The 21824-nt window shown below is 38.6% G+C and overlaps 1 protein-coding gene across 1 annotated transcript; it reads right to left on the reverse strand.

Moving 5' to 3' along the window:
• Window positions 1-12703: 12703 nt before the first annotated feature.
• On the reverse strand, window positions 12704-19556 carry RFK (riboflavin kinase). The gene is made up of 4 exons (XM_069001176.1): window positions 19426-19556; window positions 17636-17787; window positions 15888-15990; window positions 12704-15353 (listed from the first exon to the last, which is right to left on the reverse strand). Exons 1-4 carry the CDS (start codon window positions 19505-19507, stop codon window positions 15223-15225), a joined length of 468 nt encoding a protein of 155 aa, XP_068857277.1. The 5' UTR covers window positions 19508-19556; the 3' UTR covers window positions 12704-15222.
• Window positions 19557-21824: the final 2268 nt, after the last annotated feature.

Here is a 21824-nt window from a genome sequence, read left to right on the forward strand (position 1 = left end):
TCTATTCCTGCAACTATTTCAGCAGGAGCCACTATGCAATATTTGTTCTAAAAATACAAGATATTCAAATTAATCTTATTGTGATAAAATCTGTCCCTTCCTAAGACACAGACACAATATTATGTGCATTGTGTAAGCTGCACTGCATCTGGTCATACTATTTCCTCACACATGGGCTCACATATGCAAATCTTTATTTTACATTTCTCATTGATTCAAACTATTTTTGTCTAAGCCACCATTATCTTAAGCTAGTTGAATATTTTACAGGCTGACATTATTATTGACTCTGCTTTTAAAATGAAAAAATAATTAGATAAATAATGTCCTAGGCATTAATAAAATGAGCCATCAGAAATATAAGCAAAATACTGCACAAGTGCTGCATGTAGATTTCAGTTCAATGTTTGATAATCATATGATGTAACATTTAATTGCAGTATTTTATGCAGTGCTCAACTTCAGACTTTTATGGAAAATTTCAATGATTTTTTTTTATGGAAAATAAAAATAAAAATAAAATTTCAATGATGAAATCAACTTGGAGTATTTAGTGTGCACTATTTTCCACAACATACACCAGAACCAACACAGATTAAATTATTTGCAAAAATTAGTGCTTGATGGCACGTTACCTCTTCTTTTACTTACCATTGGTCATATCCTGAAGCTGAGTTCTCTCAGGAAAACTGAACAAAATTAACTATAGCTTCTAGCTTTTGCTGAAATGAACACCTACAAACTGTTAAAAGGAGCTACAAAGTTTCAAAGGCAGAATCAGATCAGAGAATATCATTAGCATACCTGTTGGATGTACTGTGCTTGAGTGTACATATCTGGTCCCATTTAAAAATCAAACAAGTCTTCACTCATGTGAGGGAAAACCTCTCTACTCTATGAATCCCTGAATTCACATGACCTTTTGCCTGGATTAATAAAATATCTATACTATAAAGCTAATGCTTATCAAATTTAGAGTCTTAGAGACTTGCACGATTTCCCCAAACATGAGACTTATTTTTTCTTGGTTTTTCAGTATGTGCTATTACTACCACTGCTAACTCTGCTCCTTCTGCCATAAGGCAGTGACGCATGGCAATTGACCCAAACACCTTTGGTGCATTGCAGAACCCAGGACACAACTGGCCCCATGTCACAAGACTTCACCATCTAAAGTAAGGAACAATCTGACTAACAAAGAAACTCTGTTACGATCACAAAGGTCCATAACCTTGATGATACCATGTATTTCTCAAGATCCTCTGCCATTCCAAGTCACGAGAAATGTGTGTGACAAGAGCAGACACAGCTTGAGGTCTGGAAGGTGGAAAGTAAGTGTGCAGAACAGGACAGCATGTGATACCCAGCATATCAGACACACCTAGGGCACACTGACATCTCCCGTGAGACATAAGGTTTCTGAGCATGGAGTGAGAGAAGCAGAGCTGCAAATAAAAAAAGCCTTTACTCTTAAGAATTGTCCATTTGTGGACTTGGAAGAATACTGAACATAATGCAGGTTTCAGGAAGAACCAAGGAATTTCAATGGTTTGAATACATCATGTGACTGTATAGCACCCAAAAAACCTCATTTGACTGAAACAGTAAACTTCTTACATATTGCCCAATTTCTGGGAATCCTATTATCAAGAAAGAAAGAGATCAGTTAGTCATGACTCTTGAATATAGTGGTTTCTCTAACTACTTCTACTGTGGACTTCTAACACATGAAACAATAGTGTTCACCTACAACTCATCTTACAAGCTGACACCTTACTTCCAAAATGTCAACAATTTTCAGACATGACACAGTATTGAGACAGCTCTGAAATGGCTACTATAAATAAAATACTTTATTTTTCCTACCATCTAAAGGTTTGTATAAATATGCACAAGCGTAACACTTAAACATGTAGAACGTTGAAGGACTATTCCTATATAACTGCTATTACCAATACACCTAATTAAGTTTGCAACATTTACAAAGCTCCCAAAATCTCAGAGAAAAGTACCATCTTCTACCTTTATTTTTATTAAGGAGATATACTACAGACTACTGTCTTAACTGTCTGTTATTTCTTCTTATCTCCTTCACCCTTTTACTCTCTACTTTAATTCCTTCTCAACATTCATTCTTCAGAAAAGGTTAAAATAGAGCACAAGACAACAATCACATTTACCAGGATCTAAGCAGGAGGTGGTTGAGGAATGAGTCTCTTACACCACAAAATTACTGTGGTTTCAGGATTCAGAAGAAATGTCCCATGCACATGCAGAGAAGGATGAGTACCTCTAATTCTTAAGCCTCAAAATCCTTTTCTTCCTCACCTGTTGTTGTAAGATGCTTTTCAGGCTTTCAATGGAGTTGTTTCCCCTCCTCATTTCCACAGATCATATGGGAAAAGGAGCATATGAGAAAAAAACTAAGAAAGTGAACAACTACTTTTGCTACAGAATTTAAATAAGCTAATATTTTAGAATTTAACCCAGTTATACCAGTTAATAAAGTGGCAATCCATAGAGAAGACACAATTGAAGAAATGAGTGAGAGGGAAGACAATGAGCAGCAACATTAAATGAAATTTGGCTTTAATGCTGATCCTGTACTTACAAGGTTCTCCAAGTTTACAACTCAATCCTATGAGTGGCTTCTCCTCTCTGGAAGGTCAAACTTTTTTATGTAAAAGTCGTAGATCAAAGGTTCCACAAAGCAGAATGCAGATTATGCCTGCTAGTCTCTTATATTATTCTATTTTGAGCCAAGACACAGAAGTAAGTTTTCATACTTGACATCTATTAAAAAATGAGTTGGGATACTACTCTCTACCTAGTATGGTAAGAATTATAATACTATATACTTACTATATACTGTATAATACCTGAATAAACAGCTGACACTCGAAAATTTATGATTTTTTAAAAGAAACCCAAACCACCAATGATTCTCATACATCTAAAATGCCTTACTTAAAACAATTTTTTTTTCCCCTCAAAAATTTGAAGTATTTCACATCCCTGGTGCTTATGCTACTAAAATAGCATTGTAATTCCCTAGGGTATATTAGTCAGGTTCAGAGTTAATGCAAATACACATACACATAATATTTCATTATCTGGATATTGAAAGGAATAATGTCTCAAAGTTATAATATCAAAATTACTCTTTTTTTACACTAAAAAAGTATTTCAGTATTTGGTGCATGTTTCTTTGCTACAGTGAGGTGTTATAGGGAAATTTTTTAGTTTTATCTAATCACATTTTTAAAAAAAACTTCTCCCAGAATTTCACCAGAAGAAAATTAAACTCCTTTATATTTCCTTATTGGGTCATACCATACTCCAAGGAATCAAAGTGTTTTGAGGGAAATTGAGCATAGTAATTACAGCACAATAAATAATTCATAGCTCTCTGGTATGATTTTATGAGTTCTACATATGTCAAGAATAAAACAGATTCCAGCTAATGGCATGTAAAAAGAAGCCAATTAATGGATACACTTCTTGTTATACTTTGGGGGTTTATTTACTTAAAAACAAATATCACTATATTTAAAAGATAAGAGATTTGAGAGACTTTTTAGAGCAACATTTAGAACCTACTTAAAAGGTTTCTTCACAATATGAATTTGCCACTTGCAAGCATGTGTTATGTCAGCAATTTTAATCTCATAATAGCACACAATTTTCCCCAGACTTCTTGTCTTATTTGGTGCATGTGGCAACTTGAATTTGCTTAACAGTTCAGTAACCTGTGTTGCACTTATTGACCCATGCATGCATTTAATTTTATCATCACTGATGATAGTAATTACTTTACATGAATTAAAATTACTCATTTCTTTGTAAGCCTTTCAAATCCCATGCTACTTACTTTAAAAATATTAATAAATATGCAGTCATCTGCATTGGATAAAAGCCCTGAAAGTATAGAGAACAAAAATACTGAAGGTGAATTTAACCTATCTGCTAACTATCGGTGCTAGACCAGCTACCTAAGCTGATGCATCTAAGTACCACTTGGGATGCATGAGATGGGCGACTGTGACTCAGAAGTCCAGTACCTTCTGCATAGGTACCTAATGTTAGGTAGGCATTTATCTGCAAGGAATCTTGACTAGCACTAGACCCAGTCATGGGCAATTGATTCAAACCAAGGTATAGACAGTAAGTTTAGAGGCTTTCCTCCCAGGGACTCCAGACTTCAGCAATATGTGAATTTTTGTATGTATTTTCCTGAGATCACAGCAGGCACGCATTCTTCAGACTCCTGTTAACACTTGACATGTTATCAAGAAATAGTGCTTCAAACAAATGAAATAAAATCCTTAGTAGGTGCAGTCTTCAAGGAAAAAGACATAAAAGTACGTTAAATTTTATGTGCCACATTTGAAAGAAGTTATAATATATACATATACATATGCATATGCATACACATCTACATATACCGAGACCTGTTTTCTTGGGTGCTGAAACTAGTTTTATCAGACCGGACTCTAATCGTAACAGCCCAGAGTAATTCCACTGCATTTACCACGCTGGTGACCCATGTGACGATATAAGGATTTATTTCTGTGTTGCTTTTCTTTGTTTTGTACTTCTGGGTGAGATAAATCCTGCCCACAAGGAAAACAGTGGCATTTATCAAGTGTTTGTCTAACGAGAAAAGACCTTTAAACTGAAAAAAAGAAACCCTTGCCTTGCTACACTTGTTAGCTGCATTGCGCTTTTTTATGTAGGGGCCATTTATGAACTGAGATCTTAGGAAGAAGAAATGTTGGTGCTACTGACATTCTTTTGCCTTTAATTCCCACTGCACAGCTCAGTTTCACTCATTTCAGTATGAGCACTTCAAAACAAATGGAGATCAAAGGAAGGACTTTGGTAAGAGTGTCACAGGAGTGGGTACTTCTATTTGCTGGTCATGGGAGATAAGTACTGAATTGCCCTTTGGCTTTCTGAAAATTTCAGTCTCAAGGCACATTGTGAAAGAGATCTAGATACGGACAAGGAAACTGCAGTTGCAGGAAGAGGTGGTGATTTCCTTTGCTGTGAATCTATTCTTAACTTGTGCTGTAGTAGAGTATCAGGATATGATAGACAAGCATCACTTTTTTCTAGTATGAAATTGGAGTCATCCTGTAAGACACATTCATGCACAGAGAAAAAAAACCCAAAACAACAACACAAACAATTTTACAATTTACAATACAAATATCTATGATCAGACCGTGAGATATCCCAGCAGAGTCCAGAAAAATCCATAAGCGAGAAAACAGTACTGATTTAAGGTATGTTTCATCTGATAGAAGATTAGCACAGGAAGTCTGGGCAGATTTGGGGACTGAGAACTTAACTTTTCCAGTTCAGAATTGCATTAAAATAGACTGTGTCTACTTGTCACCCATTTTGTGTGTTTTCATATAGATATCGGAAAAAAAAAAAAGGAAGGGATAAAGAAAGAACGCATTTATAATGCCATCAGACCAAGACACCTATACCTTGCAGTAATGAGATCTCTGTGAGCATTTGGAAGGGTGTTACTGTCTTCCCATTAACAAATTCTGTACAAATTTTCAGATTTTGTACCCAAGATTTCCGAAAGTTTGAAGAATTCATAAAATATGAAGAATTAATAAAATATGAAGAACTTTAGTGCTAGGCATCAGAATAGACTGAAGGGGCAGAGCACAACAGTAGCTTCTTAATTAAACCTTAGCTCAAGAAAAGGCACAATGGGATCAGTTTCTTGTTTTCCAGAAATAGAGATCAGCTGGATGTATGACAACATTGTGAATGTTCTGATAAAGACACAAGAATCAGTGTGGCACTAGGGCAGAGCCTGGCCTGAATAGGATTTTTAAACAGAAGGTGTTCAAGTTTAGGTGAAAGAAAACCATATAGAAATGCCCAAAGAAACAAACACCAGCCAACAAGAAAGTACACATATTGATAAAACCAGCTCAGTAGGTTGGAAACAGTATATTTTTGTCTTTAAAAATGAACAACAGTATAACAATAATAGAATAGAGTGGCTCCTCTGGAGTAAATGCTCCATTTACAGAATATGGCTAGTTTGCAGTAGCCTCTGATCCATGATGTCATAAAAATTTCAGATTCACACATCATAAACATGGGACTTTTACACGTTTCACTTACAACCAGAAGAGCTACAGACTGAACATTTTAAACAGAGACTTACAGGATCCTCAAGTAAAGCACAGTAGTAGACATCAGAGCAGAAAAAAGTACAACAAAACAGTTCAACAAGACGTGAGTAAGTATTTGTCTTTACATGAGACTTGCTTTTATGCAAGGAACAATGAATGATAGACCACAACAGGAGAGATGAAGCCTCCAAACTGGCAGTCTTCCCATGAAGGCAAGAAATTCTGTTATTAATTAATTAGTTCTCCTGCAGCATTATGCAACAACCTGTCACACTATCCTGAGTAAAATTTTAACTGACAAGCTAAAGATCTTTATATGACTAAACCCTGTAATTTGCTGTTTTCATTTAGCAGTGGTTCAAAGGCCAAGGATAAACACTTTACTTTGTCATCACTGATTTTCTTTGCAAATCTGTGAAGCTGTTTTGGGGGAACCTCTAGTTATATTACTTAAAGAAATACCCTGCACAGGTTTCAGTAGGAAGATGTTTTGTATCACAACTGCCCATTCTATGATGTTTCAGACATGCAAAAAATAATTGATTTTTTAATAAAAGAAAGTCTAATTCCACTCCTTTTGTTGACAAGAGAAGTACAAAAATTGAGGCATTTAAACATTTGTATCTGACTGTAACATTAAAGGTTGTCACTCATGAAACATATTGAGACCACCTGCTTGTGTACATTTCCCTCTGTGGGTGACTGGCAACTATTACACAAAAGAACAAAAGCTGCTGAAGGAGCAAATATTAAAGGCAGGGGGCGGGGGGTCTCTACTTCACCTTAAAAAAAACTTTATTTTTACTTGCAAGGCTTCAGATGTTTTTGAAATTGTACTCTTCAGCAGTAGTTAATCTCTTCTCAATTCAACAAGATAAGAACCTTATCTTATTGCTATTTTTTTTTTAATATTACAACCATTATCTTATCAGGATCAAGGTCCCTTTTAACAGATAATTCAGTCATGTTTTTCACACTCATAACCAGGGTTAAATTTTTAAAACAACACAGAAATTGAGCAAAACATAAACCAGGATAAAGTGGATGGATGCAAAGAAGAAAAGTAAGAATTTTTATATATTACGTATGTGTTCCATAGACAATTTCAATGCAAGTCAGAATTCAGCCCTGACAAGTTCTGAAATTTTTAGAAGTCACTCTCCACAGAATGGAGGATGTCCAACAGCAGGCAGACACCAGAAAGAGAGGTGTCTTTACTTCAGCTAAGGTTTTAGAGTAAAGTGAAACACATTCGTTAAAACTATATGGCTGTCCAATATACCATCAACTACTCTTTTTCAGAGCATGCTAAATGACCGGTGTCTAAAAGGAGAAAAAATAATATTAGGAATTACACTGCAGTGGGGATAGAATGATGGAAAATATGAATACTGCTCAATTCAATAAAATTAAGATCAAACATCTAGGTTTCTTAGGGTATTCCTTACATTCTTAGAGATGATACCCAGTAGGATAGTATGTAAGGACTTGTTCAATAATAGAGTAATGAAAAGATATGAAGAGAGAAAACAGTCTCTCAAAGTCTGGTGAAAGTGAATTTCTGCATCTCACGAGAGGGATGAGAGTTCATCAGCAAGTTACTTCGAGTGTTACTTGTATAAGCAAGCTAAAAATGTTCATGTGCTAGCACAAGTAGGTACATGTAGAGAGGCTTGAGAGAGACTTGGACTACCCTCTACCCCAGGGACATTTAGACAGACTAGGCTGCTGGATGTTCTGATATGCTCTGTAGAAAAACAGATCTTCAGCAAAGAAAAAAAAAGTAAATACAGACAGAATGTCAGTGAGAGAAAGAAGTTATCTAAACTCTTAGGGCCTTGCACTGCAGGAAGCCTTACAAGACATCCACATCCTTACACTGAAAATGGCTAAGGAAAGCAGAACAAAATTATCATTCTCCCAAAGAAGGATGAAACTTACAGAAAAATGGAAAAGGCATTTTAAAAAGTCTTTGTGTCTTTAGTTCTTCACTCCACTAGTGGAGTAGCTAGTGGCACTACTAATCTATACCAAAATATTTAACTAATACATAGATAATGCAAAGAGGTTAGTCAAAGCTTTCTTCAAGAAATTATGGAGCACTGGGGTGGTCTCTGCAGCCCCCAGAGGCTGGGGATGAGGTGCACCCCTGCACCTACCCTTGGCTTGAGTTCAGATGGCAGGATGAGTTAGTGGGACAGACCGCACTGAATAGTACTGAGTTTCTTTTTCCCAGTGTAGGCAGCAATAATTTTGCTAACAGTCTGATTACGAAGATTCACCGATCTTGTATTGGCACTCATCTCTGAAAAGGGAGACCTTGAAATTGGTCAGGTTACTGTGCTTCTGTAGCCGCTATTTTTCCTCCCTACTACCTGACTGGCTGGTCTGCTTGGCTGAAAAGGATTTCAGCCGTTCAGAAAGGAAAAAGAAAAAAAACCAGCATAACAGAGCAGGGATGAGGTGTTGGGCTTCTGTGTGCTAGACACTTGCTCTAACTGCAGCCCTTTCTAACAATCCTGATTTCCAAGTCTCAAAAAACTTCCCAGCAGCTCTTCAATCAGACATCCTTATCAACATCCAGGTAAATATGCTGCACCTGGACCCAGTGACACAGATGACTGTTTCCAATCTTAGGGACCTGAGTTACTGCTTTTCCTTCCGGCTCTACAGCACCCTCCTCCTTAAGCTAGCATCTTCTGGCTCATCTTGCTCCACTACCTCTGCATGGAGGTGACTCCACCATTGGGTGACCCCACAGAGCTGCAGTCTGGCTCCTGGATGGTCTTGTTGCTCACTGAAACTGACTTCAAGTTTTGAGTGTCCCAATCCACTCTTCTTTTGCCTCTGATGTCACCATGAGAGGCAGACACCTGGTTTGCTTACCCTTAAAGCTCACACCTGCACCACAGTTAGCTGTGGGTACCAGGGAAAATGAGCTGACAAGAGAAAATAAAAAAGCTGGGTAATCAGTTTAGAGAAGAGAATGGCCCTGTGGACATAAGCGGTTAAGGATATGAAGAATTTTTTACAATAAATGTCTGCCTCGATTTATTTCCTTAAACAAAGACCAAAAGTCAGTGAAGCATATAAAATACAAGTATTAAATGTTTAATACAGCTTATACACCACGAGAGTTTTATCCCTAGTAACCTCTTTTGCCATTGCTCACTCTTCCTTTCAGACCCTCAATTACTCGTTAGGCTGTGCAGCATGGGCAGCTGACACTTTGCTAGTGTCCACAGAAGCTCAGCACTCTGGCCTGGGTTTCATGTCCCACATTTGCCCTGACAGTCTGCATCTTTCTTCTATTATGTGCATTATATGGAGGACTCTGCCAGGACCCTGCCAGGACCCTGCAAATTCTTTGGGACACCTCTTCAGGGCAGATGATAGAATGATGATAAGAGGGAAAAAGAAGAAAGGCAAAAGTCCATCACAGTCCTTGCAGTCCATGAAGAATTTTTTCACAAATTTCAAAACACCCATGAACTATGCTTTGTGGGTACACAGCGTTTCAAGACCAGGCTCAGGATTCTTTTTTTTTTTTAATACTGACCTTCTCCTGCTGGACATTTCACATGTGATTCTTTGTGAAGAATAACAAAAGTGCTCAGTGTGTATTTGAAGGGAAGTTAGATGACTCTTTTTTGTGTTGTGATATTGCCTTAATTGTTTTTCTAGGAAAGAGAGCATTTGGGTCCATATCTTGTGCATAGAGATAGTTTATTGGGTGAAATATGCAGCTCAGGCTGTTTTGTGGATGAATACAAAGTCCAGGAGACACGAGGCTAAGAAGTGCCCATTTGGAGGCATTTTTTCCTGTGATTTGTACACCAAACTTTTAACTATTGAACACAATGTGAACAATGGAGAGTATTCCTGTAAGGGCAGGTAATCTTTTAATATTCTTATTTTTGTTCTCTCTTGTGTCCAGCTAACATGCCACTGTACAGTGAAGAAGGCTGCTGCCCACCATGCTGTGGTGACTTCAAACAGCCCAGATTGCTGTGACTGTAGCAAAAATCCCAACGTATGACCTTGCTGAAGAGCAGTAGTGGCATTTAAGGGCTTTATGACTGACTAAGCTGACATTTAAAAATGAAAAGCAGAAAAGTGCAAAAGTGTGCTGCTGAGGTGAAATCACATGACATACTGCCCCTGCTCCATCACCAGAATAGACAGGGCTTACTTGCAGCTGATTCCGGACATGTCACTTTCTCTCTCATAATTTCTAGAACACCCATGCTTTTAATAAACAGTTGACTAGAAAGTACCGATTTCAATGGATAGCAAACTGTATCATCATGTGAGAATCACCTCGTTTTGAAACAGCTTTGAAACAGCAACAGCATCTTGCATATAGATTTGTGGAGTGAAAAAATGTGATTAAACCAAACTGATACAACTGGGAAAAGCAAGCTCAGGCCACACAACCAGTCTTCAGCTTTTTCTAGATATCAAAGTTAAAATTATTTCTGAGTGTTTTGTGTTTCTAGCCTAAGGTTAGAAGTGAGTTGTGTTTGTGTCCCTGTTAGCTTCCCTGCTTCTGACTATTTCTGACCTAATAAAAAACCTTATAGCTGTCCTACCAATCCCCTTTCCTTTAGCCTTATACCATCACAGCTGCAAGAGTACAACTGAGGTATTGGAGGGGTAACACATTAAAAGTACATTAAAAATGGTACTCTAACCTACACTTCCACACTTCACAGGTCATTTAAAACAATGACCCCTCCTACCTGATCTCACATAATTTCAGGGGTTTTAATTGCTGTTATCAGATGACTGTGTATTGTAATCCATTCTACCACCATAGAACAAAATCCAAACCACTTACTTTCCTACCAGCTGATTTGGAACTTCAGCTGGAACCACTACAAGGATCTGGAGAATAAAGCAAGGCAAAGCCACAGCTGTTAATGGGGGAAGGTATGAGAGGCTGTACATCAATCCAAAGCCTTTCCTTCCCACACAAGCAACTACTACAAGAACATCAAGTGACTGAGACTGTAGATGAAGATACAGCATATATGGGATAGGATAGCAACAGTTCAATATATATTTCAAAATGGACTTCTGCGGGATGAGGAAGATGAATGAGAATAGGATGGAAGTCAGTGTTCTAGAGAAATCCTTACTACTTTATAGATTTTCTGCTATGCTGCCTTTCTCACAATTACTTCACTGTATTTAGTACTTTCCTAGCATGCTGAGCTCATGATTTCATCCAAGATCATGACAAGGGCATGGTTTCTAAAAGCGGTTTCTTCAAAGCTTTTTGTAGGCTTTTAGATGCACACTGCTTTAAGAAAATGTATTTGTTCACTCTTTAGAGAGCAAATCCTTTGCCTATATGTATGTGTGCATTGTCACTACAACCATCCACTCAAAGTGTGTCTTTATACTTTTACCAAGAACCATGTCAGTCACTACCAAAACATGCAGATAAACAAGATGGGCATATTTATCTAATGTCACTGGGATAGGTGCCAGTAGTTTACTACTGTGGAATTATAGCTGGAAAGCAATTCATAATACAGTAACTCTCATACCCAGACTTGTTGGTATAATCTGGTGCATCTGTATTGCTCAAAGCTGATGTTTTTTTGTTATAATCTTGTAGTATGTTTCCCAATGGAACTGCATATATGACATGACTTCTTCCACCAAGTACCTCCGCAGTATTCCTCATTTGCATGAAGTATTAGAAATATTCTATACATCATCAACACCTAATTAACCTAATTCCAGGGGTTTAAATAGTGTTTCATCACACACAGAGAGTTTGAATTTATTGCAAAGCAAAATACAGTCCAGAAGTACACTGGCAAAAAGGACTTCTTTTGTCTTCTTGATGACCTTCATGGGCTAGAGAGAACTGAAATAAGCAGAGAGCATTTACAACAGAAATTTACCACTTATCTTTCAAAGCGGTTCAGCACTTTCAAACTATGTCAAAGGGAATAAATAGCACTCAGTGGGTAATCTACCTTAAAAGAACACAACAGGGGTTTTTAGCATTGCCTAAGTACCTAATACTGCATAAGAGGATACTCTTTACAGCCCCTCATTGTGAAGAACGAAGTCTTTACATAAAAGTGCGTGAAAGTGCTATTAGTTGTTGCCAGTATGGTCAGATGGCTAAGAGAATAAACTGAGACTTAGAATAATAGTTCCTTCACATTTTTGATAATAAACAGCTCTAGAACTGTTAATCACTTAACACTTAACTTTACAAAGGAATCAAATGTGAGAAAGACTAATTTTTAAGCCATAATTCTTAAGTGGATTTTTTTTTTCTGTTAAGATACTCCTAAAGACCTCATGATTACCCTGTAACTTTGCAAGAGTTCTGTGTAACCCACTTGGGATTTAACCACTGCACCTTCAGTAACAAAGAGGAATATAAAATCATGGGAAGATTAAAAAATTCAAAATAAGGCAGTCACCCCCACTAAGCTTTGCATAAAACAGAGACACCTAACATTGCTAGGAGTGGCAAAGGAAAGGAAATCCAACACAAGAAGGAAAACTTTGTCAATTACAGTTCCTTTAGTAATGGTAGAGTGCAGCAACATCAACCAAAATACAGCTACTTGTACATAATATAAAAATATAATCCTTCATAAAGTTTATACTGTGCTCAGAATTATGTATTGAGCTTAAAAAGTGATGTACAATATTTTCTCTTAAATAATATGGTCAGCAAATGGATGTACTAACACACTCTAATTTGAAGACAAACATAGAAAGAGCAGTTTCTTAGTTCAGTGTATCCATATATGATACCTCAGGCAGGATTTGAGAGAACTAAGTCTTTCAAGTTTTCCCTTTGCTACTGTTCTCTATCCATAGCACAGCTATGGTGAACTGAACTTTTGGTAGTGGCAATTATTACCAGATACAGAAAAGTGTTATTCAGAACCAGCTTAAGGCACCATAGTTTCCACAACAGACCCATGACATTACTGGCAAAAATCAACTTTAAAGGCAGCTATGAGTATTTTACAGCTACAGTACCATGACAAACAACAATCCATTGTTGACAACATATTCTGTTGACTAATGTGGCTTTTGTTTATTCTCTAAAAGGAGTAGTAACATGTATGATTTTAACATTACTACAATCTGAAGAATGCATAAACTCTTTGCAAAAAAAAATTCTCCTTTCATCTCTCGTTTTTAAAATTCCAATCGTCAATCTTGCAAGACAACTCTTTTACAGACTTTTTAGAAATACATTCCAACACATTATATAATAAAAGCCCACTAAATTATTTTTCTTCTTGAAAAGAAAGTGTATTGTGCCATGTCCCGTGTCCCTCTCTCCCAATTGTAACTGCCTCTGCTATCAACAGCACTGGTGAACAATTCATTTAAATGAAATCAAGTTTTCTCCTGAAGTCTTAAAAAGAGCAAACACAAGACCTTGATTTCCTCAAGACCTCTATCCTAATAATAGCCCATGATACCAGCTAGAATTTAAAACAATATGAAGTGAAATTATCATCTTGACAGCACCTGCCACAAAGACCCAAACAGCTTCCTTGTTGAAACTCTCTTAAACTCTAGAGTGAAAAGTAGGATTCGAATACAACAGGACAAGGAGTAAATTAATCAAATTTCACTACAGAAATTGTGCGTTACATATTGAACATCGTAGTTCAGACAGAGAATCACAGCTGAGACATATTCAAAGAAGTACTTTGAATTTCAGAATATGTGCCAGACACATTACAGACCAATGCCAAAAAGTTATGAATGTGACAGTCACTGTAGCTAACCTGGTTCCATTCACCAAGGGATAGAAAAATTTATCACAGGAAAAGAGGAGTAGATACTGAATCACATATTACATAGTTTGCAAGTATTTTTCAAATTACCATCAATTCATAGTACTTCCACTTACTATCACAAAATAGTTAGGGTTGTACATGATCTTCGGAGATCATCTAGTCCAACCCCCACTTGTATCCCCACATTCCAGAGTAGGACTGTCTGCAACTACTTGTAAAAAATAACCAATATTCACTACAGAGTTGATATATTATGCAATAAATCCCCAAAGGCTTTCATTTGTATTCATCTACTGGGTCTGCCAAAACCTTGGCTCTTACCTGCACTTAGTGCAGAGTGTTGATGAGATTTTTCTGTGCCTTACAATAATGCCAACCTTGAAGTCAGACATTTATTGCCAGTGCAGTGAATAACCTCAAGATTTTCCTATGAAAAATACCAGCAGCACATAAAATGCAAATTTGTGTCTCACCTATCTTCCTTTAAGGTGCAATGAGCAGAAGTCTTGTTATATTGTTTCTGCATCTTTTGCACCTGAACCTTAAAGTTTATCAACTTTCACACTTCTATTCATTTTTTGAAATTAAGTGAAACACCTCTTCAGAACTAAACTACACAAATCCCATGTTGTCATAAGTTCAGTCACCTGTGAAGAGGTATAGCTCAGAATATAGCAACACAATGAGCAACAGTGATTTCTTCCATTTCAAATAAACTTTAAATAAATAATTTCAATTAAAGTAACAGCTTCAGCCATAACAGCTGCAGTATATAATAAACAAGAACTATAGAGAATTAATCTTGCTATTGTTATCTAATCATATATAACTGCAGGAATTTTCTGAGTCAATCAATAGCAACATTTTCTAAGCTAAAATCCAGATCTAAGAATGACATAAAAAATGGGAAAATAAGATGGAATAATATTATGCTAAAACCAGACATTCTTCATTAAATGAGCTAACCACACCTTAGGGTTACAATTAACTTTGGTCATGTTCTCAATGTGCTCAGATCTCTAAAGACCCAGTAACTTTAGGATACATAATTTATCTATAAGGACATAGTACAGCCTTCTAGTTCTTTTGTATGACTGGGCAAAGAAAACTGAAATCGTCTTGTATGGTTGGTTGTGATCTCAGTTATCGAACAAACATATGACACAAAAGTATCTCAGAAAGCAGTGCAAACATAAAAGCTCCATAACGGGGACAAAATAAGAAAAATAAATTAAAAAAAAAAAGGCTGCGTTTTCTCAGTTGTCGTTTACTGTTTTGCCTTCTGGCAGATGAAAAAAGTTATCTTCTTTGAGTTTACGATGTTCTGGTAGATCTAGCTGTCTTTTTGCTTCTTCAATGTCTTCCTGAATTGCCGAAATGAGTGCATCTGAAAAAGGTAAGAATAGGGATATTTAAAAGTTGGTTTGTATTCTGAACACAGTAACAAGTGAAAATAAGGCACCACAAAACTTCAAACAACAATTACAGCAGTAGAATATAACTATGAGGTTTGAAAGGCAGAATTCTTTGCTTTTAAAATGTCTTTTAACATGCCAAAGTTGCATTTTTACCCATTACCAGCACTACCCTCTTCTTTTCCCAAAAGACATGTTAGCAGTTCTGTTTCCATACTAACAAAACTGCATTTTAAGAAGAAATTAACACACTTGACTTTTTTGACAAGCCCATGATTTTAAAATTACTCCTCAGACAAGTGAAAGAAAAATGAGGGTTTTTAGTGTGATACATTAGAATATGTGGGGGTATGTTTTTTGATTTTTAAGTTATGAAAAAATTTTACTGAAATTTCAAGGGCTAACAGATAAAACATCTCATGATGGAAGGACATATAGTGAAGACACAGAACTTGCATGAATACAACAAAAAAGAAACTAGTTTGAGGGAGACCTCCAATACTGACCTAAGGAATCAAAGTTTTTTTCCGGTCGAATGTATCCTGTTATGACTATACTAAGAATTTCTCCATAAAAGTCTTCTTTGAAGGTGTGGATAATGTGCGTTTCCTAAAGGAAGAGAAGTAAGTGGACAATTATTATGAACTTAGGAGTTTATCTCCCTCTCTTTAAGCATGCAGGCCTAATATGCAACATTCAAATTCTCCTCAACAGATAAAAATAAAAGGGACATTTAATATAGCATCTATAATCCAAAATTAAAAGGCCAGGGCTTTAGTTTTTATTAGGAAGTAGAATTGCACTTTGCATGGAATTTTAAAAAAATTACTCCCTTAAAGAGTAAAAAGTGTAAAAAGAGAAAAAGAAAGAAGAAAGAAAAAAACCAACAAAAACCCACTAAACCAAACAGAAAAACCTACAAAAAAAAAAACAACTACACCAAGAAACAAAGAAAAAAAAACAAAACAAAAACCCCTCAAAAACCAAAAACACACACCAAAAACCCCCTCAAAACAATCACCACCCCAAAAACCAGAAAAACCCAAACCAAACAAAAAAACCAAAAAAAACCCTACAAAAACCAAACCAAAACTTAAAAACAAAACAAAAGAAAAAACCAAAACAAACAAAAAAAAAGCTCCACCAAACAAAACGCCCCCCCAAACAAATAAACAGCCAAGGAAAAAAAAAAAAAAACACCAAAAAAACCCCCACACCCTCAGGCTTGAAGAGAAATGCTTCAAAACTTCTCAGTGGTAAGATTTCCAAGGCTGGAAATGTTAATGTTTCATCAACAAGTGGATACATTTAAATAACTATGAAGACTTTGATAGAAGGAGTCAGCTCCAGGAGAGCTTTTACAACTATCTCCTAAGGGAACTGAATGATAAAATTGAAGAGCAAGTCCAGAATAAGACACGGTTCCACCTTACACTCAAAACCATTTTATGCACATCTTCATCTCCAAAACAGGCCAACCGATAGCATACACCAGCAGAGCTACCAGTTGGGAAGCTTTTAACTACTTGCTGAGAAAAGTTATCTGCAAAAAATTTTTAAAGTATACATTTGCCTAAGACAAACACTTAGAAGCAGAGATTCCTGTCCAAATAAAATTGTTTTCAACATGAGAGCTCTGCAAGACCCAGGAAAACCATCAGCATCTTACAGCAAAAAACCCCAAAGCTGTCACAGCTCAGGATTTTAACTTCACCATCCTTACATCCTTATATGCCTTTAAATATTTATTCTGTACATTAATCCACAGCACCTCATGTATGGATTCCATCATTTAAGAACAGAATTATTTAAAAAATCATTACTAATTAAGCTGCCCCAACATCTCCTATCTGAAATGGAGATACATTGCAGAGAACAACAGATTATTACTATGTTCCAGCTCATGCTAAGGCTCTCATAACCAGTAAATTCAATGCATTTGTCAATTTTACATTTAATTTGCTACCAGCAACTCAAGCAACCATTATTTCAAGTACTGTTATATTTTAAATTTGGAAGTAGTAAAGAAATAGTGGAACAGAAGAAAGAAAAACTTTATTCAACTTCATCTGCATATTCTCTGGTTACAGAGACTACATTCTTTTCAGAATATAAATATTATATAGATAACAAATGCATTTCTAATGGTGCACAAATTCCTAGATATCATTCATCAGTCAAATCCTGCGTATCTTGTTAAAATTCATCTGGTCTTTTATTACAATAAAAATCCCACAAAAACCAAAATTCTTACCACTGATTTCTTAGTATTCTTATAGAAGGGATTCCATCCTATGCTCAAAACCATTTTATGCACATCTCCATTTCCAACACAGGCCCATCCATAGTATATACCAGTAGAGATATCAGGTGGAAAGCTTTCAACCACTTGCTCAGAAAAGTTAGCTGTAAAAATTTTATAAAGTATGAAGCGTGAGTGACTTTGTGTAAGTTAAGAATATAACAGGATCTTCAAATACTTAAAAGCCAAACTCTGCCTACATACTATTTACAAACATAACACTGGTGATGATAAGAATAACACAACATAACATTTGGCAAAGTATAAAACAGCTTCATAAAATTCCGTCACTGTGGCAATACCAGAGTTACTACATCTCCTACATGCACACCCACTGTATTTTATAGTTTCCTTTCTCTTCTGCAATAATAATTAATAAATATGTCCTATCTACAGCCAGAACACATTTCATTCTTAGGACAACTACTACAGCTTTACTATGATGAAAAATGAGAGGGGAAAAAATCAACTTTCTTCGGCATTATAAAAGAACATCTCAGAACTATTTATTAGTAAAAAATATTTGCTGATGAAATAAAATATCTAGAAGCAAATGCAATAATTATTTAGTCATCTGTCAATTTTGTACAAGTTCACTTACAGAGGCCTCTGTGGATTTGAGATTTCCTTTGAAAACTACGTATTTACAGTACAATAAAATTTCCTTTTGACTGAATTTAACCTTCTCTCAAAATTACTATCCTACCTCTATTTCCCAGCTGAATAGATCTCTTCATGAAAGATACCAAACTGATTTGAAAGAACAGACAGTTACCAAATTTTTATCAAAGCTCACAGACACTAACGGCTTCCTTTCCCCATTCCCTAATACCAACACACCATTTATAAACAACAGAAGAATGTGACATTCTCAGATGTCAGAAATCCAGCACCATAAGCGTAACCTTATAAAGTTTCATGTCCATTAGAAGAAGTGCCATATGACCTCTGACCTCAGTGTCTGTTTAAGGAAGGTCAAAATTCTCTTGCAATAGTCATCTGGCTGCATTTAGACAACTGAAACAGAGATGGCCAAAAGGAAAATATATTCTCTGTAGGCCAAGCCCACCTGCTCTATTTCAAACTCTGCTTTATACCCCTTGAACTTTCTTCCTTGCTGCGATTCCCAATGCCTACTCTACTCCCTTCCTTATTCCTATCGGAGGTTTAAGTGAAGGGATATTTTCCCAAGCTGCCACACCACTTGCCACAAGCTTGCCACACCAAGCTACCAGCACCGTGAATGTGACTCTTATCTACATGCTGTACATCATGACGATCACTAGATGAAAAAAGGAACAAACATCAAGATTCAGAGAAACCTCTTTACAGACTGAGGTGTAGAGAATAACACAAGAGAGGGTGCAAGACTGTAAGCAAGGGGGTGGGGGGGGGGGGGGGAGGGGCGGGAAGCGTCCGGAAAACGCTGATACCGAACGAGGGAGGGCCGTTCTCGGAAAGCACAAGTCCTAACAACAGCGCAGCTGTGCAGGGCAGCCGGGCGACTTCCGAGGTGAGGCGACCTGAGTCACAGCGCTGCCACACCGCTGCTTGGCAGGAGCACGGCACGGCTCCGCTCGAGGGGGGCGACAGGGACCGGCTGCAGAACCCCCGGCCCGGCGTCTCGCCGGCGGCAGCGCTCCCGGGGCCCGGCGATGACCCCCAGCCCCACGGCCGGGCCCAGACCCGGGGACACCCCGCCCGTGTTGTTTCCAGGAGGTGTGCCCCCCGCGCCCGCTCACCCGTGGGAATGCCCAGCTCCTTGGAGCCCCTGCCGAAGCCCTTCACCACCTCCCCGCGGCAGAAGTACGGCAGGTGCCTCATGGCCCCGCGCTAAGGCGCCGGCACCCCGGGCCCGCCGCGCCGCTGCACCGCTCACCACCGCCTCCCGCACAGGGCGCTACCAACGACAGGGGAGGAATCAGAATGCGCGCTCCGGCTTGCGATCCACACAACGCTCCGGCGGCTCCTGCCACCCTCCAGAATGGCCCTGCCCGCCCCGCATGCCCAGTGTGCCCTCCCTTGCCGGGGGACTGCGATCCCGGCCGGAGTGGGGCGGGGCGGGGCGGGGCGGGGCGGGGCGGGGCGGGGCGGGGCGGGGCGGGGCGGGGCGGGGCGGGGCGGGGCGGGCGGGCGGAGCTGGATGGTGATCGCGCCCGGAGGGGGGCGGGCGGAGCCGAACGGCGACCCTGGCCGAAGCGCGGCGGGCGGAGCCGAACGGCGATCCTGGCCGAAGCGCGGCGGGCGGAGCCGAACGGCGACCCTGGCCGAAGCGCGGCGGGCGGAGCCGAACGGCGACCGTGGCCGAAGCGCGGCGGGCGGAGCCGAACGGCGATTGAGCGGGCGGGCGGTGCCTGCGAGGGGCGGCGGGCCTTGGCGTGCGCTACGAGGCATCGTCGCTCCTCAAGGCCACCGCCGTGTCCTTTCCTGCTGCCCATGGTTTCGTCACACTCGGCTCTCCGAGGGTAGTTGGGTCTGGTCCGTGCTGCAATTTCTTCCGATGGAAAACTGCGCAGTGACAGCTGTGACTTTCTGCACCAGCTGCCACGTCCTGACCCTCGTACCCGAAAGGCTGCACCTCGCACCCTGCGCCACGCGTGGAGACAGGGATTGTTGCTCCCTTGGTAGCCCTAAACTTGCCTTTTCGCTCAGAAAAGGCCAAATGCTTCAGTGCACAGCAGACATTCAGGAAAGCCCCGAGAACAGGTCTTCTTTAGTGACATGCTCCAGCGAACTGTAGTTGCGTGCTTAAAACAATTCAAACAACCAAAACCCAACAACAAACCAAACTAAAACCAAACCAAAAAATCAAACCATTTTTACTCACCTCTGCTTTACATCATGCTCACATCTCCCGTTCTGCCATTACTGCCGGTAGTACCGAGATCTCCTTTGGAAAAAAAACATCAAGACAACAGTGCTCATCCTGTGTTCACTCAGCTTAAAGGAAAATAAAGGGTAACTGAGCATTTCTCTTCCTTCACTTCCTGTCTCCAGTTGCTCTTCATGTTGATGAAGCTCATTAATGTATTTAGATGATTAACACTCTTTTTTCTATTGCCCTGATCCAACTTAAATAAATTTCAGATTGTATGAGTTCAAAATAGTAGTATTGTGAAAGATGTCCATAATCTCGGTAAATAACAGAGCAGCCAACCTGCCAGCAGACAGTCTCTTTGTATCAGTGATACAACAGGCCATTTGAGTTCTCGGGTCTCATTCAGCACTGCTGTGCTGCACATAAGCATATTTGTGTTTAAACACGTAACTGTTACCCAGAAACACCATCCAGAAAATCCCCGAAGTGAATTGCCACTTTCTTTTCTTTCCCCTCTTCTAGAACAGAGCTTCTAATTTCACCAGTTTGATAGAAGTCATAAAAATATTTCAGGACTTACCTCTAATTTAGCTTGCTATTTTTTAATGTGGAAAAGCAATGTAAACATCTTTGGCTTGTGCTTGTATTTAATTGTATTCCAAATAAATAACATTTTTAAATGGGAACTGTTCTGAGAAACTGACTTGATATATCATCTTATAAAGCACTGACTGTTCATAGAAGCTGTGGACACAAGCTGTTTTATATAAAAAGGCAAAAAAAAGTTATAAGTGATTTTGCCTCAAACTTAACCTCTTCTTTTCTTCTCTCATTTCTCTTATCCCAACTCCCTGCCATCCTTTTCAGGATAACATTTAAATTCATTACTTCAGTTTTAGTAGCTTTGATTGTCTTAGAGAATCACCATATGTGTAAGTGGAACTAGCAACAGAGTGGTGATGGTATACATGTAAGAAGAAAAAGTGGGAGAAAGATATCCTAAGTATGCTACTGGCAGGTCAATTCTGTTCTGCTGTCTCTGAGTGTGTAGAGAATAGTGCTACAAAGAGTGTTTAAAGTGGTATTTCGGCATGGAAGTGTCTTGGATATGAAGTCCAAATCTGGAAGTCATTGCCTAGTTGCTTAACTAATGACAGACCATTAACAGTTGACAGTGTGACCTCATGGCCATTAGCATTGCTAGTTTATTTTAACTGAAAACCAAGAAACAGAAACAAACCCCCTCTATTTTCTGGAATGAGTTTCCTCCCAATATTTGTATTCAAGGACATACACATTTGTGTTCTACCCCCTCCTCTCCAC

The sequence above is a fragment of the Aphelocoma coerulescens genome (assembly GCF_041296385.1).
Source record: "Aphelocoma coerulescens isolate FSJ_1873_10779 chromosome Z unlocalized genomic scaffold, UR_Acoe_1.0 ChrZ, whole genome shotgun sequence".
Lineage (NCBI taxonomy): Eukaryota > Metazoa > Chordata > Aves > Passeriformes > Corvidae > Aphelocoma > Aphelocoma coerulescens.